We start from the raw sequence: 23,389 nt of genomic DNA on the forward strand, positions 1-23,389 counted from the left end.
CATCCGATCCTCATGGTGATCTATCTCCTTGGGTCTTTCACATAGAAATTCATCACTGGGAATACACGACGGAAATTACCCCACAACTGGCTCGCATGCGTTACTACGTCGTAGACCTTTCCCCAAAAATAGAATTTGCCCAGGGCCTGATAGAACAGGGCGGCCGGATATTTAATGGCCAAGCCACCAATGGCGTACTTGGTTTCGTTTCTAGTAGATGAGCTTAAATATCGGACCCGAAAGCCACAAACAGCGCCACAGGCAGACAGGTTAAGCCACCCAATTTGTGAGAGAACCCCTATTTAAGCTGGGCAATCAACCCGGCTCTGCTGATCTTCGTCTGTCTGGCCAGAGTCAACTGATGCCCAGCAACTTAACTTCGTCGCATAATACGAAACTAAGTCTTGGATTTGCTACAGTGACAGTGTATGGTGCGATGAAGGCCCAATTTAGCATACGGCCAATGGAAGTCTCTGCCCCGTGAACCATGTGAACGATCGCTGAGTCCCGGAAAGGTATACTGGGCAGTACTATAGATGTACGTCATGTATATGAAAATGCATTCTTTTGGTTTTGTCATGTGAACAATTTTTCAAACATTCGAGAAGCATAACGTCATCCAGACCTCGATCGCCGAATTTATGGCATGGTGTTCGATGTCAATGGCATATGCCCTTGGAAAAGGGGTATCCTAGCAAAGATTATGCCTCAACCTTACGAGCCGACGGATCTGTAACGGGGCCGTTCAGCTCTTGTCGAGTTGGACGAAATGGAGTCTTGGACTCATGGCGGTTTTACATAAGACGGATGGCCAGCGCCGCCCCTCTTTGTTGCACTTCCTTTGATGAATCCGAGGGCGGCGACAATGGGAGGGCCACCGGCTGAGAGTTTTGCCATGCTGCTGCGACTGACAAATCCTGACCACGCGACAAGAACGTGGTCCTTCTTTATTCCAGCAGGCTCAATGCCTTGATCTGAAACTCGGCCGGAGAGTCTGTTAAATGATCCCCCGTGTTCCCCGCGTTTCGGCGCGATTCATCTCCGTCCGAAGAACGTGGATCTCCTGACCATAAAGCCCAGAGCGCACCCCATCCTACTAATACACTCTATCTGAAAATCGTCTTATCTACCGGACGCATCCTTTTGTCTCCGCCACATACTACTCCATCTTTATCGGATTCCTTTATCTCGTCTACCACGTGTGGGGGATACTATGTATGACTATCACACCTAACACATCGCATCTCAGCCGATGACTTGATGGCACCTATTGATCCCGGAATGGCCACGCCTCTTCCTCAGAATTCCAACGGGCCCTGGATAGTCACTTCCGTATGGGCCTTGACGGGCGTGGCAAGCTTCTTTGTCCTGCTCCGATTTTACTGTCGCATATTCCGGGGCCGTATATTTGCTGTTGATGACTCTCTCTTGCTGGTCGCCTGGGTACGTCAAACCCTCTATATACGTCGCGCCCTGTGTCTGCTTCTTTGGAGGCCACAGACCGCTACAGCAACCTACTGACTTCCTTTTCAGCTTCTGCTGCTCGCGCAGACAATCTTGTCGGTTTTCAGCGTCCGGCTGGGCTCGGGGAAGCACGTCTGGAACATCGACCCGTCTCTCACGGAAGATCTACTCATGTTGCAAGACATCACGACCGCCCCATCGGTCCTGGCCGTAGCATTCTCCAAGGCATCGGCGGGGGTCTCTTTGCTCCGTCTTCTGCCTAATCGATGGCAACGGGTACTGACAATCTTCATCATCACCTCCATTGGAGTGCTCATGACTGGAATCATGGTAAGTCACAGTCTCTTGCCTCTCTCTGTGTGTTGGCAATCATGACTCACAAAACCTCAGGTCCTCACATTGGTCCAATGCATGCCGATCCAAAAGCACTGGAACTTCCAAGTGCCCGGCCACTGCTGGGACCCGCGAATCGTGGCCCAGTTCGCCATTGGCGCCGCCATCTGGTCCGGGGTCATGGACATCATCCTCGCCATCCTCCCGATGCCCGTCATCCTGGGTCTGCAGATGAACAAGAGGGAGAAGCTGGGCGTGGCCATAGCCTTGAGCTTCATGGTGTTGTAAGTGGAGAAGATATTCCTTACAACTTGATTTGGCATGACTAACGTAGCGCGTCGTTCCAGTGCGGGGGCTTCTTCTTTCATCAAATCCAGCACGCTTATCAACTTGAGTAGTACCGACCCAACTTGTGAGTAATGCATTCGTGTTCCCCCTTTTCGTAGCCAAACCGTTTTAGTACGCCAACTGACCCTTGAAACCATCCAGATGACATTGCCCCCGTCGTCGTCTACGGCACCGCCGAGATCGCCGTCACCATGATCGCCGCCTGCATCCCCGTCCTCCGCGTGCTGATCCGCGACGTATCCCGTGCCGGCACGATACGGTACGGCCACACCGCACCTTCCTCCCACAGCGGCGGCACCAGCAGCAACCACAGCCGCCTCCACAACAACCACGACAACGCCTACGGCTCGGCCGTGCGTCGGCCCATCATGACGCCCAACACTAGCAGTGGCAGTGGCAGTGGTGGTTTTGGGTCGGCCCGCTCCCTCAGGTCGCAGAAGTCGTTCAAGAATAGCAAACCCCCACTCGAGGTGACGATGCAGAAGACCATCATGATCGAGTACTCGGACGCCAAACGCGACAGCGGCAACTGGATACTCGACCCCGTCAACCTGAGCCCGCGGACCCTGTTCGACGAGCAGCTCACCAAATCCCTGAGCGACGACTCGAGCGAGGTCCCCAAGTCGCCCGTATAAGTACTTGGTTATAGATCATCTTTACGTATGTATAGGGTTTATAGCTTTATAATGTCTAATATCGTATCAAATCTACCGTCGGACCTTGACCAGCTTGACCCAGAGATCCGGCTTCGTCATGGAATGGAACACCTTCATGCGCCTCATCTCGCCGTCCAGCCCCCAAACCGCGTTCTCCTTCTCGTAGCCCTCCCGGTCCAGCGCGATGTCGAAGTGCCACAGCAGGTTGGCGGTGATGAGCCGCATCTCCATGTAGGCCAAGTTCCGCCCGATGCAGACCCGGGGCCCCGTGCCGAACGGGGGGGAGGCGTTGAGGTGGTCTTGGGCGTACTTTTCGTCTTCGCCGAGCCAGCGCTCCGGTCGGAAGGCGGTCGGCTCGTGGAAGTGCACGGCGGAATGGGTCGACACCCAGGGCGGGACCGCTACCGTTGTCCCCGCGGGCACGTAGTGGCCGTCGATGGTCGCTCCGCCACGCGGGACCACGCGCTGCTGGCTAGCTGGCGAGGGCGGGAACAGCCGCAGGGCTTCGTGGATGGTGGCTTCGAGGTAGCGGAGGTGCCGGACCTTGTCCCAGCAGATGTCGCCCTCGGTGGCCAGATTACCCCTGACCTCCTCCACCAGACGCCGGTACACCTCGGGATGCGTCGCGATAAAGTAAGTCCAGCCCGTAAGCGCCGTCGCCGTCGTGTCTGTCCCCGCGCTGATGAAGAGCGCCACATTCAGTATGATCTCGCCGTGGCTCAGGGCGCTCTTGGACTCGCTGTGCAGGATGTGATAGATAAAATCGGCGTGGTCCCGCTCCGAGTCGGCCAGCCGGCGCAGCGTCCGCTCGCGGGAGTTTTGGAGATGCGTGTTTCTCCACGCGGCCGCCTCGGAGGGCACAAGCAGCCGCATCATCAGGGCCTCGAGCCAGGTGCCCGTCCCGGAGAGCCGGCGGATGCCCTGCGTCCAGGTCGCGGCCACGAAGACGTTGATGACCGAGGTGGACCACTCCGTGTTCGCGGCTTGGTCGAGGCACCCGAACGGTTCCGCGAAGCAGAGGTCGCCCATTATGTCGAAGGCGAGATACGTGTCTGTAGCTTTGTTCAGCTCTATTCCTTCAAGTCGGATTGGCGAGTGGTGGTAATAATACTTACACCAGCTGGCAACGTTTACGGACTTCCCTTGCTCCGCATTTTGCTGCATCACCTCGATGAACTTCTGGACCTGCAGCTTCATCAAGGCCTCGAATCGTAGCAAGGCGCTGTTGGTGAACAAGTAGCCCAGGGCCCGGCGCTGGCGGGCGTGGTCGGCGTTCAGAGCCAGACTCACGCCGGACGCGCCGTCGACCTTGCCGACCGCACCGAGGAAGATGGGGCTCTTCTCCATGTTCAAGCCGCCTTTCTGTTGCGATCGTCAGCTACCTCTCGCAAACCACGGGCCGGGGGAGCTGGGGAAAGTCAGTTCAACTTACGCGGAGGCCGTAGATCTCCTCCCGGGCCTCGGTGTTGAGGAAGCTCAGCTCGTTGGGCGAGACCCGCACCACGGGGCCATATCGCTCGTGCAGAGACTGGTAGTAGATGTGCTGGTCTCCCTTCACCAGGGCCAGGGCAGCCGGGATTTCGGTGACGCTGTTGAGCCAAGGTCCGGGGATGGCGCGGAGGGGGTGAAAGTGTCTCCTCCAGAGAGTCTGGACAATGAGCGCGAGAACGGCCTGTGTTGAATGGGATCAATATAATGCCATCAAAACATTGAAGAGCGAGGTTGCCATACCAATACAGCGATTGCTGCAGCCACAGGGACCTTGTCCGCCATCACTGTCGTCGATACGATGCTAAACATGTTTGGTGATAGTTGGGAGATTAGGTTGCTTGCAAGTACAAATCCAGCAAATAGAGGTCGACCCGAGGAACAGGGCGGCCGGTCATCCGGTCCGCAACTCATGTCGAATATGTGGATGTGAGCAAGATATCTCAAACTGAGCACATTACGGAGACTTGCATCGCCTTGCATCGACTTGCATATCCGCCGAAACGCGGTGTGAAATAGGGGAGGGCTTCCACATCTCGGTCCGCAACAAGCCCAAACATTAGGCAGTGATTGCGTCACTGACTCGTCCCAAGTTGCGATGTCACCGTGAGTGAGTGATTTTCAGCCCGCATATTCTTAAACAGCCAGCTGGTGCTTGTCGTAGCGTGCTGCCCCTAACCCCTGTCCCCGGGCCAAGCCCCTGGGTATTTGCGGGGCGGCTGGTATACCTAATCTGAATTGGACCGGTAACGGTAGCCAATAGCAATCTCCACCGGACCCCGAAAACGTGCTCAAAAGCTCGCATCGCGGAGACTCTGCAGATCCCCATGCACGTTGCGGCCGCTGGGCTATGTATCTAACGGGGTCCCGCCCCACGTGCTCTTGGCGTGAAACTCGATGAACTGTAAATTACCTCCCGTATCATAGTGTCCCCGAGTGCTCGGTCGGGACTTGTCGTGGCCCGACTAACGGCGTACGGGTTTGGAAAGACGCCAATGTACGTACTTCAACTGAGCAACGCTATTTGGCCATTTAATCTAGGCGCACGAGAAACGCATCTCCCCCGAGCCAAATTCCTTCCCGGACATAACACCACCATCATCACACCAGACTCCATTGAAAATCATACAACATGGAAGACACCAAGCAACTCGCCCAGACCTACACCGTCCTCAACGACACGCAATACGACGCCGGCCGCTTCCTCATCCAGAAGCTCGAGATCAAACCCGGTATGCGCGTCCTAGACGTCGGCTGCGGCCCCGGCAACCTCACCGCCTACCTAGCCGACCTCGTCGGCGAGCGCGGGACGGTGGTCGGCATCGACCCCAGCCCCGAGCGCATCGCCCTGGCGCAAGAGACGGCGGTCGCGGGCCGCGAGAACCTCTCGTTCCACGTCGGCCGGGCCGAGGACCTCCACCCGTTTGATACCGCAAGTTTCGATGCCGTCTACTGCAACTCGACGCTGCACTGGGTCGCGGACCAGCCGCGCGCCCTGCGGGAGTTCGGCCGCGTGCTCGCGCCGGGCGGCCGGCTGGGCGTCTCGGGGCAGTCGGGCGATTTCGTGGCGGCGCACCAGCGCATCAGGGCTGAGGTGCTGGGGCGGGCGCCTTATCGAGACTTTGGCCACGACACGGCGGGGGAGCCGCGGTTCCTGAAACGACAAGAAATGGATGAGTTGCTGGACGCGGCGGGCTTCGCGGGGCGCAGCTTCGCGGTCAATAAGATTTTCAAGTCGACGAACGACGGAGGGGAGATGGTGGATTGGTTGGCGTCGAGCTCGTCGGGGAAGACGTACGGGGGGGTGCCGGTCGAGATGCGGGAGCGGGCACGGGGGGAGATGGTGGTGGAGTGGGATAAGATGGCGACGGGGGAGGGGGTGAGGATGGAGTTGGACTTGTTGGTTACGGTGGCTACGAAGGCATGATTCTTAGGGGAAATAGTTCAACAAGGATAGTCATCGTATCGGTGTCTGCGACTATTTTGTCTGCACATGCAGCTCTTTGCCGATGTGTTAGCTACAACGTGGACCTCGAGTTTCCATCTGCAGGATATCTTGATGGTATTATAGCAATTAATGGCTCTATTTTTGAGTTCATTTCGCCACGTCGGTAGTCAACATGAAGCATCGGATATTTCATGCCAAAAACATCTAGTGATTCTTTACACGAACTCCCTCCTCCGAGGTCTCCAGTGCGTATGCACTTAGGATAATTTCAGCGTCCCAGGCCCGGACTCTCTCCCAAACATCCAGACGCATCTAAGCGGCCAGGGGAACTCCTCCTAGCCGATGTCGCACTACAGATAATTTGCGGAAAATCGGCGACACATCTCGGGCCACTCAGCTGATGTGTCCGGGCCAATGACCGTGCTTGGTAGGACATTTTAATGAAAACGCTGCGGCTTAAGATCCACGCTAGACTTCGGATGCAGGCCCGGAGTATAAGTTTGGGGTTGAGCTTCTTTGAGCATGTTATTCCTTGGCAGCTTCCCCAAGTCCCCACTCCACACCTCTTTGTTTTGGCTGGGGCCCGCCGGTTTGGATGGTATCGCTTTATCGGGTATCTGCATAGTTCCTTCCCCTACGTTACAAGATGATGCTCGATGCCACCTAAATCTAACACTAGTACAGGAGACATGACACGTACTTGAGCATGTAGATCGTCTGAAGCATGTAAGTCTACCGCAACTACGACCCCTGTGACTGGGTGCGTTTCCCAAAAGAGCCTGCTGCATGTAACACAGGTAATTGAGGCTGGGAGCATTGGAAAGTGCTGCTGCACTATTAGACGAACTGTAACTTCGCAAACTAGTGCCCCTTTCTTTTCTAACCCAGAACCGGTAGAACATTGTCCCCCCAAGTCTCTGGTTTTGGTTTCCCTTCATACAAAAACACATACGGCAGTTCGGCATGGCATCAACCGAACCCATGGAGCCAAAGCAAGTCGATGCGTCGTCCGTCTCTGGCGCCGAGACCGACGGTGCGGCGGTCACCATCGAGGTCTGGTGGAGCGAGCCCGAGGATGCAGATCCGACGAACCCTATGAGCTGGTCGTCGCGGAAGAAATGGACGAACATATTGACCATCTCCGTCATCAGCTTCCTGGTGTGAGTTAGCACAAACGGTCCCGTTAGCCGTAGACGGTCTTGACTAACGTTTCCCCCTATCCAGACCCCTGGTGTCGTCCATGCTGGCCCCGGCGGTGCAGTCCGTCATGCTTGACTTCGGCACCGACTCCCCCCGCTTCGCCACCTTCGTCGTCTCCATCTTCGTGCTGGGCTTCGCGTGCGGGCCCCTAATCCTCGCGCCCCTGAGCGAGCTGTACGGGCGCGTCGTCGTCTACCACGTCACCAATATCCTGTTTTGCGCCTTCACCGTCGGGTGCGCCCTCGCCCGCGGCCCGGCCATGTTGTTGGCGTTCCGGTTCCTATCGGGCTTCGCGGGCGTCGCGACCATCGCCATCGGGTCCGGCACCATCGCCGACGTCATGCCGCGCGAGCGCAGGGGAAGGGCGGTCTCGGTCTGGTCCGTGGGGACGATTTTGGGGCCCATGGTCGGGCCTATCATCGGGGGGTATGTGGACGATGTCGCGGGGTGGCGGTGGATGTTCTGGATCATGGCCATTGCCGTGGGCGTGGTTACGATCTTCGCGTACTTCGTCCTCGAGGAGACGTATCCTCCGGTCCTGCTCGAGCGAAACGCCGCTAAGTTGAGAAAGGAGACGGGGAACCCCAACTACAAATCGCGGCTGGCGCTGGACCTGACCCCGGGCCAGCTCTTCACCAGGAGCATCCTGCGCCCCACCAAGATGCTCCTCTGCTGCCCCATCGTCACCGTCATGTGCACCTACGTCGCCCTCCTCTACGGAACGCTCTACCTCCTCTTCTCGACCTACTCCTTCGTCTTCAAGGAGGTCTACGGCTTCTCCACCACCGCGGCCGGCCTCGTCTTCCTCGCGGGCGGCCTCGGCACCCTGGCGGGCCTGGCCTACATCGCCCACTTCAGCGACCGGAGCGTCCGGCGCCAGGCCGCGGCCGGGGGGCCCGTCGTGCCGCCCGAGGCGCGGCTGCCGCTGGTGATTACGGTGCCCGGGGCCTTGACGTTCCCCTTGGGGCTGTTTGTGTACGGGTGGAGCGCCGAGGGGCGGGTGCATTGGATCGTGCCGCAGATTGGGACGGCGGTTACGGGGTTCGGGTCGATTTTGGTGTTTGTGGCGGTGCAGACGTACTTGATCGACGCCTTTGAGGGGCACGCGGCGAGCGTGGTGGGGGCGAACGCAGTGTTCCGGGGCCTGGCGGGGGCGTTGATCCCGCTGGGCGGGTTGAGCTTGTACGAGGCGCTGGGGTGGGGATGGGGGAATAGCCTGTTGGGGTTCGTTGCGCTGCTGTTCGCGCCGATACTTTGGATACTCGGGGCGCACGGGGCAAGGATACGGGGCATGAAGAGTAACAAGATAGAGTTGTAAATGTCAACTATCTAAATGGAAAACATATTGCTCGCTCATTCTAACACGGGATTCGCTATCTTCTTCTAAATCACTACAGCCGGCTCTCGTACTGTGTGGTTGGAGGGCTGTATCGGGCCACCAACTCCCTCCGTGAGAGCGTATCCAGCTTCAACCTCCGCATATTCCTCCCCGTCTCCATGTACCTCTCGCCCGTCGTCATCTCCGCCAGCACGACCACCGCCGCGATGGGCGCCGCGTCGACGCCGAGCGCCTCGGCCAGCCCGCACCAGGGCACCAGCAGATCCGGCACGTCCTCGGAGATGTTGCGGTTCCCGAAGTCCGCGGGGGCCCGCAGCCGGTTGTGCGGCGGCGAGTTTCGCGCCAGGCTCACGAGGCTGGTGAAGGTCTGGTCGTAGCACTCGTTGGAGACGTCGACGGTGCTCTGCAAACGCAAACCGAGGGCGGCGCCGATGTCTATCCGCACCTTGTCGACGGCCTGCATGGCGGCGGCGACGGCGGGCGTCAGGCCGTCGTGGTACAGGAGGAAGTCGCCGCCCGTGCTCTCGATGCGGCCGGCGTTCAGGAGCATCATGAGCGGGTGGAAGACGCCGTTGATGTTGGACAGGCAGACCTCGACGACGCTGCTGCACCACCGCAGCCGCACGCCCGGGAACAGGTCCTGGATCGCGTCGTGGAAGCCCGGCGTGTGGTTGTTGTTGTGCAGGGCGGCGATCATGATGCGCTTCTTGCGGCCCAGGACGAGCAGCTGGCCCGCCTCCATCCGGCACGAGTAGGGCGACAGGTTGGTCTCGAGGACGTTGGCGAAATCCATGTCGGCGTCCTTGATCAGGGAGAGGAGGTTGCCGGGGACGGCGATGAGGGTGTGGTGGCGCAGGTCGTATGCTTGCATTTCTTGCAGGATGGTGGTTTGGCCTGTGGACGGGACGGTGAGGAAGATGACTTGGGCGAAGGCGATGGCTTCGGCCATGTCGGTGGTGATGGGTATGTCGGCGAAGCCCTCCATGACCCCGCTGGCTTTTAGGCAGCCTTTCTCCCGCACGCTGTTGGCGTGACGCAGGTGCGTTGGATGGGAGTACAGCAGGACGTTCTTCCCGTGTCTCAGGAGGTCGGCAGCCAGTGCAAATCCGGCAGGTCCGGCGCCGATGATGGACACATACTGGTGGAATTCCATGTTCAAAATCGCAATATATTCAAATCAGTGACAGTGAAGGTCTTCTTTAGGGTCTATAGTAATAAGGAGGGGTTATAAGGGGCTAAGAATGTTTACTAGCAGCATGATCAGATCTCGGGAGCGACGAGGGAAACAATACGAGAAGCTCTAGGCCGAATTATATTTGACAGAAAGGTGTACCCCAGTTCTGGCCAACCTACACCCAGTCCCTGGAATCTGGACCACTAGTGCGCCCTGAACTCTCTGTCTACCTGAGTTCGGACCAATCTCCTAAGGAGTTGTACTGGACATTGGACCGGGCTGGCACCCAGGCCGCTGGGGCGCAGCTGATGAGACGAGCGCAAATTCGCTCGTTGATGTGACGAATTCTAGTGACTAGTGATATGATACTCTGTCTCGGTATGGAGGATAATATGCACTTAACGGGTTGCATACATGCAAGTTGCATGCAGCCCGCGCACCGGGGTTTGTAAAATGTTCCACACTTGAGCAAGTTTGCTCTGGTTTGTTTCCCCGTTCTTTGGCTAAATGCAACGGTGCCGATCACTCTCCCCCGGCTCGGGGGGCTCCACTGCACGCTGCAACCGCATCTTGGGAGATGCAATGTTTCATTTTCGGGGGACTACATAGCTAGGTACGTCTACATTGGAACTGTCGGGCAACGGGAATAACCTACATCTGATTTTGCGTCAGATTCTCCTGTGGTCGAATGCAAGTAACCCCGCCTCAGAGTAAGGTCAGCCAGCACCGGAGAGTTACCCCATGTTTGTTTCAGCCATTGCCAATGGCATTGGGACGAAACTCTGCAAAGGTCCCGAGGTAGACTCGGGTCTGGATTGGTCTTCCGACTATTGACGCCAATAGAGAATCTTTCCAATGGAAGAAGACAAGACAGGGCGAAGTATGTGCATCATATTATTCCAATCTCAAAGGTTGTGGACAGACTACCTACACTCCCATTACCAAGCATATGCCTCCTCAATCAAGTCCACCTGAAGCCCGTCCCTCACACAGTCAACCACATGCCTCCGCACTTCGTCCGTCATGGCGCCCGGGCCGCACGAGATGACCGTCGTGTGGTGCCGGCCGTCTTCCTCCGCGACGGACCTGATCACCTTCGCCGCATCCATCCTTCCTTCCCGGATCGTCGCCGTCGTAGTGGTTGGCGTCGGCTCCAATGCGACTCCCTCGTCCTTCGGGGTTGGCATCGCGGAGGTGGCAGATGAGGAGGAAGACCCCGTGCACCAGAACATGCATTCGACCCCCTCGACGCCACGCAGGAAGTTCTGCTGGACGTGCTGGATGAGAGGCAGCTCCCGGGCTGACCACGCGAGGATGAAGCGGTGCGTGTGTCGCATGATGCCTCGGCCGCCTTTGCCGTGGGGGTCGTCTTCGTTACGGCGTGGTCGGGAGGCGTAAGCTTGCACGAATCCAAGGGCGTTCGTGATTCCGATGCCGCCGATGACGCAGACGACGGTGTCGGTGTGTAGCAGGGCTTGGTGGGCTACCGGGTGGCCGGCGTAGGGGCCTTCATTGTAGACGGTCATTTCTAGTCGCGATCTCGGGGAGGACAGGACCCGGCGCTGGAGCGTGGCGGTTGCGCCCGCGTGGACGCGGGTTAGAAACCGAATGGAGCCGTGTTTCGCCAAATGGGTCTCGTGCGTGTTGGTGGACACGTTGGGCACCCGCTTGGGTCTTCCTGCGGCCTCTTCTGCCTCCTCTTTTCCGTTGTTGGACATGGATTCTGAACCAGGGGGGGAGGAGAGTGTCGATGATGTTTCAGAGCGCCAACCCGCAACGCTGAACGGGTGGCTTTCCCAGAACTTCCCAAGTCTGGGAAAGTATAGGAAGCTGTGCTGACCGGGCCCAAAACCCACGGTCGTCCGCGGGAAGACGGTCACCTGCAGGATGTTGCAGTTCGGGATGGCCTCGACCACGGCTTGAGGAGAACCGCCGAGCCGATTGTAGTAGAGCAGACGAGCGACGCGTGCCAGTCGCTCCGCGCCCCAGAAGGCGAAGGCGATGTACAGCCAGACTTGGTAGCCGTAATCGTAGCCGAAGTGGGGGACGAGATGATACCACGTCGCGGCGAGGGTCAGGATGACGAGGGCGATGTGCGTGATAAGGAACGCTTCGTAGAATCTGACGCGGAAAGGGAGGATCGCGAAGGCTACGGCCAGGCACATGGCTATGGTGGCGATGATTCCCCAATACTGGTATGAATGGTTAGCGTATCACTTCTTTACTTTACCCGGTCCCGTGAGCGAAAAGGGGGCGAGTGCGACCTACGAAATAGGGCTCAGACGCTTTAGAGGCGTACTCCTTGGCGCCCCCGTACCCAGGCTCGAAGTACGCCTGCGTGTAGACGATGGAATGCACGACGGCCTGCACAGTAGCCACCCGGGCCGCCCACCGATGAAAGGTCAGGAAGGTGGTCTGGCTCCAGCCCGTGAGGGCGAGGAGCAGGTGGTTGCGGCCGGCGAAGAGGACCGCGATGCTCACGTTGACGAGGCTGAGGATGCCCGTGCGGTTGCCGACGTACTCGCACAGCTCGAAGCCGGACGAGAACCAGTAGATGTTGGGCTGGAAGCTGCGGAAGGAGACGGCCGAGAAGACGACGTTGAGGAGGACGAAGAGGGCGATGAAAAGACTGAGGGCGCGGTTGGGGACGTAGCCGAGTTTGCCGGGGAGGGGCTCTAGATGACGGGTGCCTGCGAGGGCGGGGAGCAGGATGGTCTGGCGAAGTTTGGTACGGAGTTTTGAGCCCTGGAGCCAATGCTGAAGGCTCGATATTCTGCCGGTCATTTGGTTGAACAGTCCGCAGAGGAGGACGGTACCGATCGTGAGGAGACAGATGATGACACTGTAGGGTTATGTAAGTGCGCTGCTCGGGCGAACGACAGTGGTCTAGGGACTCACGAGTATCTGCTGTGAAGATATTCCTCCCTTGCGAACTCACCCAGAGTTCCATGGATGGAGTAGTAACTCTCGCCGTTCACAAGACTGGTTTCATTGAGCCACATGGCCTCTGCGGGAAGCTCGACCATGGGCGCGACAGGGGGCAGGCTGCCTTCGAACGTCGGCTCTGAAGCACCACCCACCGCGTGTTTACTGAAACACTGGGCTTGCTTCTCGGACGGGTAACCGTCGACATCGCACCGGGACTGGATGCAGTGCGCCATGGTCTGGAGCCACGGCAGGTTGGTCGCGCGGCACTCGTCGCTCGTCATGCCCATGGGCATGTCCATGTCCATACCCATGCCGCCCATACCCGACATTCCCTCGTCCGAGGCGCCTCCTTCGGGCTGCTCCATGAAGGTGGTGCAGTTCAGGAACAGAGTCGAGAGCGCATCGTGGCAGGCTTGGCAGCAGAGGTCTTGGTAGAGGTCGATCCCGAAGCCGACGATGCCGTCTTGGAAGCCGAAAGTAGGCATAGGAAGCAGTAGCAGAGCGGACGGCAGGACCGTCAACAATCTGATCGAATACATTGTTGATAGTGATGTACGTAAGTGAAGAGGGTCAAAAGGTTATACGTCCAGACTTTGCGCGAATGGCATCAATCAGTTGAGGGCCGCAGTGAGCATTTGGTGGAAGTGGATTACGGTCCTCATGGAAACAAAGTTGGCCAGCTGGACTTTGTGCCAGTGGGACTATCTTGAAGGCCATCGGTAACCCAAACTTCGCCGTTGACTTGTTGACATTCACGTTACATAGGAGCGGTACTGCTGTTCGCTCGGCTAATATCAACGTTGTTTCCCATCAATCCTTGGTGTTGGTGATACATGCCACAAGGAACAACGTTCCGGCAGTTTGACCAAACACATTGCGGGGACTTGATTTACTTTCCGGACGGTTGTGGTTCCATTTCTTCTTATGTACCGGTTTTCCTCGGGGTTTCTGGTATTACAAGATGGGGGAGGGGATACGAGCTGGTTTTCAGTATGACCCGGGGACGGAGACGGCTAAAACTGGTAACCGGCGCCACCTTGCCCGAACTGTTCTGTCATAGTGTATGCAGTGTATATTAACTGGTGTCTTGGAAGTCTGTAGATAATATCACCCACGAGGCTTCGGACGCCGGACTCTCGGTGCAAGCGTCGTTTTGCATCCGGATTGCCTGGGACAGATGCTGTGTAGCTCGCTAGTGTCGTTCAATAGCTGCTTCTTATGCCCTTCTTATTTCCTGCGAGCCCTAGGCATTCGATCGCTGTTTCTATTTATAACCGCGTGTACGTACACGATATTGTAGATCGAATCAAGACACGAGCGTAACGGGAACCGATGCCTCTAGCCATAGACCCCAGGCCAACAGGAAATGGGACCAAACATGTTGTATGTAGCTGTATTGTTAACGCGAATCATCTGGTAAATGCCACATGTGACCAGTTGAAAACCGTGAGTATGCCAACTGCAACTGCATATTCATATATCTGTTGATTTGTTGGGATCCTGGTGCTGGACAGATATCAGTTGGTATCCGAATGTACAAATGGCTTCCAAAGGGAGTGAGTGGTGGATATCGGCCCCAGACGTGGTGGCCCACTACGCGTATGGCGCAAGCTCCCCGGCGCTTGGCTTCAGGTACCCAAATCAAGTATAGTGGGGGGTTACGCACTTAAGCACTCTACGCGTCCACTGTGCAGGCGCGTCGCAAGCTATCAACTCACACAACACAGAATCATGATATTGCAATCTTCAGAGAAGATAGCTAATATGATGACAACCTGAGCCAACTACACAAGGGCTTTCCGAACACCACTCAATTTTGGGGATGGCACAGACCCTACAATTAGGAAAGAACTTGGGAATCCGAAGGTAATCGGCCACTGGCGCATTACAGAATGGAGGCTGCGACGAGGCAGCACTTCTTCTTCCATGGGAGGCCCGTGAGTATTCACCTTGGATCTACCTTGTTTCCTCTTCTACCGGTTCGCCTCGAGGTTGCTAACTAGCATGTCAACTATTCCCAGGGTCGCGAAGCCGAGAAGTCGAGGTGCCATCTCTGCCAGATCCGGTCGTTCACGACGCATGCCCAATACCCCGTAACCATCACCAACGACACCGACAAACTGGCGCTCGATCCCGGATTCCGTTTCGTGCAGAAGACACATCTCGGTCGCGGTGTTCAACCGGCCAAAGGCGATTTCCGCAGCGGCTGCGAGTGCGATGATGGCGAGGACTGCCAATATGCGTCATGCCACTGCCTACAGGAGCTGGAGGAGAGCGAGAATGAACCCGATGAAGACGATGGAATAATATACCGCAAGAAGAGCTACGCCTACCACTCCCATGGCGCCAAGGCCGGGCACCTACGCTCCAAGATTCTCGAATCGCGCGAGCCCATCTACGAGTGCCACGAAGGATGCGCATGCGGACCAGACTGCCCGAACCGGGTCGTGGAGCGCGGCAGGAAGCTGCCTCTCCAGGTCTTTCGTACGGAGAACCGAGGCTGGGGTGTCAAATGCCCCGTGGATATCAAGATGGGACAGTTTATCGACAAATACCTGGGCGAGATCATCACACCGAAAGAGGCGGGCCGGCGGCGAGCCAAGTCGGACATCGCGCAGCGGAAAGACGTCTACCTGTTCGCGCTGGATAAGTTCTCGGACCCGGAGTCGCCCGACGAGAGATTACGCGGACCGCCGCTCGAAGTAGACGGCGAATTCATGTCGGGGCCCACGCGGTTTATCAACCACTCGTGCGAACCGAATTTGCGCATCTTTGCGCGCGTGGGCGACCACGCGGATAAGCACATACACGACCTCGCGCTGTTCGCAATTATGGATATACCGAAAGGAACCGAGCTCACATTTGACTATGTGGATGGGGTGGACGATTCCGAGGTCGATGCGCTGGATCCGGTCAAGAAGAAGGACATGACTCTGTGTCTCTGTGGGAGCGAAAACTGCCGGGGATTCCTATGGTGATATCCAGACCGGTTTGTGTACTCTGCCTAGCTAATCTGAATGAAATGCAATCGACACCACCGTGCTAGAACCACTCTCGATGCAACTATACAAAAGTCAGCTCGCAGGAGAGTTTGGCCCTGCGCCTAAAAGTGCTCGTAGGTTTCGATAGGTGGAACCATCACGGGGGTGTGACGGAAGGTTGTCGGGATTCTTTGCTCATGCCTTCGAGAATCCGTCTTTCCGTCGGATTCGGTCCACGTGGTTGGCATGTGATGGTGAGACCTGATGGTCGTGGACTGCTGGTCGACTATTGAGTCGGGCATGTATAGGAAATTGAGCCTGATTAATACGATGATTCATGGATTCAAGCGCCGTGACTCGTCGCGGGAAGTCTTGGGTCCTCGTAGAGGGGGGAAGACAGGAAAACAAGATAGACAATTGATTATCGTCACCAGAGTACCGATGACGATATGGATATGGTGAAAGATTACATCTTATGCGACTCGCCAATAACCAAGCAGACGCCAATCTCAACCTCTACGCCTACAGTAGGTAGGAATACTGACTGGAGGATTGGCGTTGTGGGCGTGGGCTAAGAATAGCCCCCTGTCCCTGCCCCCTCCTTCTGAAGCTTTCGAGTCAATGGATCCTGGGCCCTGTGATTATGGGTGGTTTTAGCGATTAACCTAGCGCGCCCTGGCATCGCCAAGCTTTCTGGCTTCCCTTCCTCTTCTCCAAATTCGGGCCTACAGGAACACTTCACTTCACTACCTTGGAAATCCCTGGGCGGGGCTCTCTGCCGTCCTACTAACCTACGAAGTACTTTACAAACTAGGCCAACACGCACCTACCCACGAACGAGCCTGGACGTCCTTTTTTTTTTCTTGGCCTTGGAAAGTTGGACAAATGCGAACGAGAGGGTCCGTCCTTAGGGAAAGAAGAAGGAACATCTTGATTGTGCAGCACTAAAACAAAAAGCCGGGGATGCTTGGCATCTTTTCTTCGCTGTGTTTCACTCGCTTGACCCTCTGGTCGTCAATCCCCGTCAGTCAGGACGCTCCAGCCTCTTCGACCTCAATCGAAACCCGTTGTTCGCCTTGTTAAAAAGAAAGTCCTAGCTTTCTCGACCGCGGACACAGACACAGACAAGACGATCCAAGTACCACCAAAGCTGCCGTGCGCAATGGTTTTATAAGAGTCTATACCCGATCGCAAAATTTCTGATCGGCGCAACCATGGTATGTGCTTCCCGAATGCAAACCCCGTGCGACGTCGTCTCCAGTCGTTTTCCCGCGCGCGTGAGTTACTAACATTCCCGCTTTTCTCCTCTTGTTCAGGGCTGCTGCTTCTCAACGCCCAATGGGCCCAATGCCCCATACCCAGGAGGCGCGCCGCCCTCCAGCTCGGCCCGCGCCATCAACTCGCCTCGCCTCGTCGCCAACATCGGTGCCAACGAGGAAGCCGTGCGCAGCCCTAGGTCCCCGCACTCGCACTCGGAGGACATGCGCTCCGTCCGTCGGAACGCCCGACGACAGCACCACCACCACCACCAACAGCCCCTCTCTCAGCACATCGACAAGCCGCTGCGCCGGCACACCTGGGTCGCCAAGAACCGCGTCTGGACCCGCCCCCAGCTGGCCCGCGAGCGCGCCGACTTCTTCGATACCCGCGTGACGGGGCGGCCCGAGGTGTGGCAGACCATCCGCGGGGCCCTCGAGGTCATGTGGGAGGCGGACACCGCTGCGCGAATAACGGGACACGATGCTGCTGCCGCTGCTCCAACAAACGAGAATGAGGAGGGCAGTGGCGTAGAGCCTCAAGGTGGCAACGCCAACGATGATACTGCCCTGGCTACTGCCCAGAGCATCCTGAAAGCGGCCGAGGTCACCCTCCCCACCGGCAACCTCGCCAACGGCGTGTACGACGCTCTGGGCACCTACTACGCGGTCCCGGAGTGGATCGTCTGTGACCCAGTTAATGTAGCTGAGGGCAGCGGCGACGCCGACCACGACGACGATCCCAAGGCCAACGACGAGGGGGACCTGACGGGCGGCGAGGAGACGGCCGAGGACATTGACGAGGAGGAGGCCCTGCGGCGGCGCGAAGAGAAGGGGAAAGCGGTCGCTGACGTCCGCGACTTGATCAAGATCCGGGCGCGCCTTAGCGAGAACAGCCGGGACATTATCCTGACCATTGGCACCAACGAGAGCGTCCGCAGCGTGATACGGAAAATTAAAGAAGAAGCAAATGTAAGTTGTTGGCTGTTCCCCCTCCCTTTCGTCCCCCTTATGGAACTGGGATTTCGCAAGCGGCGGCGGCATTGAGATGCCTTACTTGTTCCACTCCAGGTTTCATTACTGGGCGCCGCACAATCGCTAACGTTTTGTTTCCTTATAGTTATCCCCGAACAAAAGCGTCAGGCTGTCTTACATGGGCCGGATACTCAAGGAGGGCACTTCTCTGCTTGATCAAGGCTTCCAGAAGGGCCATGTCGTCAACGCGTTCGTGTATACACGATAGATATGATGCGTACGTGCACATGCCCGCCGTGTTGTCGCCCGTTGGCGATACGAGTCCACACTTATAATGGTGACTTGGGGCTTAGACTGGTGCAGTTCCGACATTCTGGTATATGGTTTGATTTCGCCCAGTGATGACTGGATGGTCGATATTGGGGATTGCACGCGCTCGAAAATCCCGGTCTCTTGTTGTTTCCGGGGTTTCTTTTCTTTTTCTTGCTGTTTGTAATAACTGCATCTTGTTTTTTCCGGATAATACCCCCGGTTTGCTTTCGGTCAGGATGACGACAGGCGTTTCCCCTGCCAAGGCCGACCTACTACAGGAGTTAAGTGAGGCGTTGGGTAGGACAGATCTGATTTTTCTCTTCTCTTTTCCATTTTCCATCAAAGACCCTGTCATCTCCTATTACGGGATGCGGTGTTACTCATTGTCACCTATAGCGAGCATTGCACCATGAAGAAGGAGCCAAATTGATATTTGATTGAGGCTAGCTATTAGAACCAAACCATTGAAAGATCCATCCACTCGATATCCTTTTGCCCATTGCGTTGAAGCTTGGCCGATGGATCGCTTGTTCGTCATCAACAGTTGTGACGGGGGATGAGGAGTCGTGGAGTCAACAGCCATCCCCAATCGTCTTTCTTTCGGGGCACATTGTGTCCCGTTCCGTGATATTTCGGGCCTTTTCCGGATCCAGAGGCAGCCTGGGTTCGTACAACTACTTGTCTTGGTACTTGTGCGTGTCCATCTTCAATATGACCAACGGTGATTCCGGTTCCCCTGGATGGCGCAGACCTAATAACACCATTAATATAATGGCCGAACACTTGCCAGCACTTGCCAGCTAGTGTCCGACAGCTATGCGAGCTCTTTGCTAACTTCACTCCGCCTTCCTCGCGACCCAAGACTGAGCGACGTAGCTGCTCGTAGTCAAGCCCCGCGCATTCGAGCCGTAGACGGCCTCTTTTATCCCGCGAACCTTGCCCAACGGTCCCCCCTCCTTGTCGTCGGGAAAGGTCGGCGCGCCGCAGGCCGCTGGGTCCAGGTCGTCCCGAAGATATTCGAAGCCCATGGCCGAGGACACGAGCACCATCTCGTCCAGCGACAGCTGCACCTGGGCGGCGGTGCCGTACAGCAGGGGGCCCAGGTTCAGCCAGTGCCCGCCCGGGCGCAGGAGGCGGCGGATGGTTTCGAGGTAGGTGAGGGGGTTGCGGGCGGTGTCGAGGAAGAAGTAGGTGATGATGATATCGTACTGCTGTTGTTCTGTGTCGTCGTCGTGGCGGGCAAAAAAGACGGTGGTGAAGTCGCCTTCGACGAGGAGGACGTTGGAGGAGGGGTCGGCGAGCGCGGTGGCGGCGTCGGGCTCCGGGAACGGGATCGGGCGTTGGAGGTCGGCGGTCGTGGCGTGGTGGGAGAGGCTGTCGAGGAAGGGGTGCAGGGTGTGGCTTTCGGGGGCGGGGTGGGACTCGAGGTAGCGGTAGGCGGCTGTCATGTAGGCGGACCACTCGTTGATGGTCACCTCGAAGCCTTCGTCGTCATGTGTGTCAGTCGGCCACAACACATCCGCTAACGATGGCGGGGGAAGGAAAAGGAGTCTGAGGGCTAAACTAATGCTTACCGCCCATCCCCGCAACCTCGTACCCCAGCCGGCCCAGTCCGGCACCCGGCAGCAAGACCCGCGGTCGAGGCGCGCTCGCATTGTTGCCGCCGCCGCGGTCCGGGTACAGCCGCGCAAGCGTCCGCAACAGGCACGGGAACGTCGGATCGCGCTCCCGGGCCCCCTCTGTCGACCAGTCCCGCACGTAGTGCTTCATGGCCTGGACGACGCTGACCCGCTCGGGTTGCTGCCGGCGCCGGCCGGCCTTCTCCTCGTCGCGGACGAAGCGCATCAGCTCGGCTTCGGGGATGTCGTAGTAGGCCAGGGCGTGCTGCGCGATGGCGTCGCAGAGGAGGCCGTTCCGGTCGATGAGGTGGTCGAGGTCGTTGAGCTTCTGGCGGTAATTCACGGTGGACTCGAGGAGCTGCGCGGTTCGATAATTGCCGCGGTGTTAGCCAGTCGGTCCGCTACAGTTAAAGTGACTTGACACTTGACATGGTAGGAAATAGAGGGAAAGACAAAGGCAGTCTCAATGGACCAGGAACGTTGAAGGGGTGGGATATTCGAGACATGCACACCTTCTTCTGGTCTTTCCCGACATGGCGGTATGCGTTCCTCCACCGATCCACCTCGGCCTTATTCGCTTGTCGATAGGATCGAAAGCCGTCGATGGCTTTGAGTAGACGCCATCGGGGGTGGTTCTCGTCCCAGGTCCCTCGATCCCGGGCGATTCTCGACAGCAACCTTTCCTTCTCTTCTCTGTGACGCGTACTACACCCATCCGTCGTCGGCCCTTCGCAGGCAGTAGCAGCGGCCACGATCGTATTCACATCGGCTAGGCCGCCAATAACGAGTTGCTCCTCAGGGGCATTGTCTTCTTGGCTTCCTGAAGGGTTTTCAGCTTTGCCCTTGTTGAGGATATGTCAAATTGAGAGGGGAAAGGATGAGAGAGAGGAGGTGGCTCACGTAGTGTAGCCTTTACTTGCTCAGGATTTTCCCTTTTCGTGGCCACCAAGGGAGTGAGGCTCAAGAGGTAAAGTATAGTGATGAGTAATAAGCCAGATCGATAATATCGAAACATCTTGTCTAAAGACTCTAGACGCGTCTGGCGACAGTTCAGAGTTTCATACGCGGGGTTATGGTGATTCAGACGTCTCAGCAGGGTAAGTATAGCATGTGCCCAAAGGGAACAAAATTTATGGGGAGAACCTTGATGGCCAGCGCCGAGACCGCCCAGCCCGCCGCATCCACAAATTGGCTCCCCCCGGTTGAGGCTCTATCGTTTATTTCGGCCCTATGTGAGCTCTTTACACTAGCTCCCGGACGGGTAGCCCGATTATGCTACTATCTGTAACATGGATCGGCTCCTCCGACCCCAGAAATTGGGCCATCAAGGTGTCTCCATCGCGACTCGAAAACGGGTATCTGCATACGCAATACCGCTGCACTAGGGCTAGCAGCCGCGTTTTATGGTTAATGTATGGACCGATGTATTCAAAGAGGTATCCTTATTCGAATCATGATCGTGCGTCTGAGGTAGATGTCGTGGGGTCTTGTTTCAGTCCGAGATTACAAATGTGCCCCTGTGGGTTGCGAGTGGCGAATATATATAGGCAGGTACTATACCATACCATGCCAATCCCAAGCGCGCAGTTGTTACCGATACTATCAGATCGGTTTATTGCATAGTGCTCAAGATGCATAATATGCTCCGCCTATACGCAGTACTCAGCCTACTGCTGGTGCTTGTGTCGTTCACGCACCAAAGTCCACTCCACCCCAATCCGGCCGAGGAAATAAAACCTACCATAGACGGAGCAATACCGAATAGGACGACTGCAAATACGATCAGGGCTACACTTGATATATCTGAGCGAGTGGATGCCGATGTTGGCTCCAGAGAGCGGCATTGTCACTTCCATGCCGGTGTTGAGTAAGACGCGAAATCTGATTCAGGCCAATGGAGCACAAAATACGGACCGGGCTCGTTGACGTGCAACATTGGGAAGTCCCAACAGCCCTAGCTTGGTCTTGCTAACAAACCGACCCCCTGAAGAAACTGCGATGAAGGACAAAACGTCGAGAACCCGCCCAACTGTGAGCTCGTCAAGCACGACTACAATATACCGCTGAGATGGGGGATGGTAGCCGCGGTTTTGGTGGCTAGTGCAGCCGGTAAGCTCCCCCTGGCTATCCTAATACTGCTATAGAAATAGAAGCAATGGGCTTTCCGATACTAACACGAAGAACAGGCGTATACAGCCCCATCATGATGAGAGTCAACATTCCGTCGACTACCAATGCTCTCTTCATCTTCATCAAACAATTCGGGACGGGCGTTGTCATCTCTACCGCCTTTGTCCACGTAAGTCCAGCCCGCCCCACCCCCTGCGCCCCTTTTCCAACTTGCAAACCCTGCGCCCCCTTTCCAACTTGCAAACTGTGTTGCTGCAGGCGCGACTGATACGAACGACTCCCACAGCTGTTTACCCACGCGAGTCTCATGTTCGAGAACAAATGCCTGGGCCAGCTTGACTACGAAGCCACTCCCGCCGCGATACTGCTGGCCGGGGTCTTTGTCTCTTTCGTGGTGGAATTCCTCTCCCATCGATTCTTTTCCCGTCCACAAGAGTCCGAAGGCCAGCAAGCCAGCAGTGATTTGATCAACATCTTTGTTCTTGAATCCGGGATCCTGTTTCACTCGCTATGTAAGTGCCCCAGCTGCTTTTTTACGGCGAATGCTGCTGTCTGGCCTCTAGCCAACTAACACTCGAGAACAGTAATCGGTATAACTCTTGTCGTCACAGGAGACAGTTTCTTCCTCACCCTGGCGGTGGTAATCGGCTTCCACCAGCTGTTCGAAGGCATCGCCCTGGGAAGTCGCATCGCCGAGCTGGGCCTGGCCAGGCTACGCCAGATGGTCCAAGTCCCCACCGAATCCTCGTATGGGACCATGTCGGACGCCGAAGCACCGCTTTTGGGCGGCACCAACAACACCCCGACGCCGCCCGGGGTATCGACCAGAAGGAAGCTTTTCCTGGCCTCGGGGTTCGCGTTCGTCACGCCGCTGGGCATGGTGCTCGGCATGGCGGCCCTGCACCGTTTCAACGGGAATGACCCGTTCACCATCGTGGCGCTGGGCTCGCTCGACGCCTTCTCTGCTGGCATCCTTGTATGGACCGGAGTCGTGGAGATGTGGGCGAAGGATTGGCTGGCGGGCGGCGAGATGGCGGACCAAAGCAACGTCAGGACAGGGCTGGGTTTGTTGGGGCTCCTCTCCGGGATGACCCTGATGGGTGTGTTGGGGAAGTGGGCTTGAGTTATGTTGACTTATACAAATTAGTCCCGCTTGACAGCTGCCATGAGCACCCTTAGTGGTGGCTCCTCTGCTGTACAGTAGACTGGGCTTAGCTAAGTTCTCTTATAGCGTTACA

General features: G+C 57.0%; 10 protein-coding genes across 10 annotated transcripts; 6 read left to right on the forward strand and 4 right to left on the reverse strand.

The window, feature by feature from the left end:
* Nucleotides 1–1,281: 1,281 nt before the first annotated feature.
* Nucleotides 1,282–2,780, forward strand: PG985_003237 (Satratoxin biosynthesis SC1 cluster protein 4; the record flags this gene model as incomplete). The annotated part of the gene is made up of 5 exons (XM_066823006.1): nucleotides 1,282–1,443; nucleotides 1,534–1,794; nucleotides 1,855–2,081; nucleotides 2,196–2,209; nucleotides 2,287–2,780. 5 exons carry the CDS (start codon nucleotides 1,282–1,284, stop codon nucleotides 2,778–2,780), a joined length of 1,158 nt encoding a protein of 385 aa, XP_066690438.1.
* Nucleotides 2,781–2,852: 72 nt separating this feature from the next.
* On the reverse strand, nucleotides 2,853–4,601 carry PG985_003238 (Bcaba2; the record flags this gene model as incomplete). The annotated part of the gene is made up of 4 exons (XM_066823007.1): nucleotides 2,853–3,853; nucleotides 3,917–4,163; nucleotides 4,234–4,473; nucleotides 4,533–4,601. The coding sequence occupies 4 exons, from the start codon at nucleotides 4,599–4,601 to the stop codon at nucleotides 2,853–2,855; spliced, it is 1,557 nt and encodes a 518-aa protein (XP_066690439.1).
* An 820-nt stretch (nucleotides 4,602–5,421) lies between these two features.
* PG985_003239 (methyltransferase domain-containing protein) lies at nucleotides 5,422–6,216 on the forward strand (the record flags this gene model as incomplete). The annotated part of the gene is made up of 1 exon (XM_066823008.1): nucleotides 5,422–6,216. The coding sequence occupies one exon, from the start codon at nucleotides 5,422–5,424 to the stop codon at nucleotides 6,214–6,216; it is 795 nt and encodes a 264-aa protein (XP_066690440.1).
* A 1,002-nt stretch (nucleotides 6,217–7,218) lies between these two features.
* Nucleotides 7,219–8,755, forward strand: PG985_003240 (uncharacterized protein; the record flags this gene model as incomplete). Its single annotated transcript, XM_066823009.1, has 2 exons — nucleotides 7,219–7,397; nucleotides 7,462–8,755. The coding sequence occupies 2 exons, from the start codon at nucleotides 7,219–7,221 to the stop codon at nucleotides 8,753–8,755; spliced, it is 1,473 nt and encodes a 490-aa protein (XP_066690441.1).
* Nucleotides 8,756–8,828: 73 nt separating this feature from the next.
* On the reverse strand, nucleotides 8,829–9,929 carry PG985_003241 (uncharacterized protein; the record flags this gene model as incomplete). Its single annotated transcript, XM_066823010.1, has 1 exon — nucleotides 8,829–9,929. The coding sequence occupies one exon, from the start codon at nucleotides 9,927–9,929 to the stop codon at nucleotides 8,829–8,831; it is 1,101 nt and encodes a 366-aa protein (XP_066690442.1).
* Nucleotides 9,930–10,888: 959 nt separating this feature from the next.
* PG985_003242 (uncharacterized protein) lies at nucleotides 10,889–13,417 on the reverse strand (the record flags this gene model as incomplete). Its single annotated transcript, XM_066823011.1, has 3 exons — nucleotides 10,889–12,142; nucleotides 12,219–12,792; nucleotides 12,849–13,417. 3 exons carry the CDS (start codon nucleotides 13,415–13,417, stop codon nucleotides 10,889–10,891), a joined length of 2,397 nt encoding a protein of 798 aa, XP_066690443.1.
* A 1,353-nt stretch (nucleotides 13,418–14,770) lies between these two features.
* PG985_003243 (uncharacterized protein) lies at nucleotides 14,771–15,856 on the forward strand (the record flags this gene model as incomplete). The annotated part of the gene is made up of 2 exons (XM_066823012.1): nucleotides 14,771–14,815; nucleotides 14,900–15,856. The coding sequence occupies 2 exons, from the start codon at nucleotides 14,771–14,773 to the stop codon at nucleotides 15,854–15,856; spliced, it is 1,002 nt and encodes a 333-aa protein (XP_066690444.1).
* A 1,217-nt stretch (nucleotides 15,857–17,073) lies between these two features.
* On the forward strand, nucleotides 17,074–18,358 carry PG985_003244 (uncharacterized protein; the record flags this gene model as incomplete). The annotated part of the gene is made up of 3 exons (XM_066823013.1): nucleotides 17,074–17,076; nucleotides 17,176–18,087; nucleotides 18,236–18,358. The coding sequence occupies 3 exons, from the start codon at nucleotides 17,074–17,076 to the stop codon at nucleotides 18,356–18,358; spliced, it is 1,038 nt and encodes a 345-aa protein (XP_066690445.1).
* An 880-nt stretch (nucleotides 18,359–19,238) lies between these two features.
* On the reverse strand, nucleotides 19,239–20,452 carry PG985_003245 (uncharacterized protein; the record flags this gene model as incomplete). Its single annotated transcript, XM_066823014.1, has 3 exons — nucleotides 19,239–19,885; nucleotides 19,977–20,379; nucleotides 20,444–20,452. 3 exons carry the CDS (start codon nucleotides 20,450–20,452, stop codon nucleotides 19,239–19,241), a joined length of 1,059 nt encoding a protein of 352 aa, XP_066690446.1.
* Nucleotides 20,453–22,224: 1,772 nt separating this feature from the next.
* PG985_003246 (Zip-domain-containing protein) lies at nucleotides 22,225–23,274 on the forward strand (the record flags this gene model as incomplete). Its single annotated transcript, XM_066823015.1, has 3 exons — nucleotides 22,225–22,320; nucleotides 22,438–22,663; nucleotides 22,736–23,274. The coding sequence occupies 3 exons, from the start codon at nucleotides 22,225–22,227 to the stop codon at nucleotides 23,272–23,274; spliced, it is 861 nt and encodes a 286-aa protein (XP_066690447.1).
* Between the last annotated feature and the right edge of the window lie 115 nt (nucleotides 23,275–23,389).

This window comes from Apiospora marii (genome assembly GCF_038362585.1).
Source record: "Apiospora marii strain CBS 49790 chromosome Unknown utg000002l_segment0_segment0, whole genome shotgun sequence".
In the NCBI taxonomy this organism is placed as follows: Eukaryota; Fungi; Ascomycota; class Sordariomycetes; order Amphisphaeriales; family Apiosporaceae; genus Apiospora; species Apiospora marii.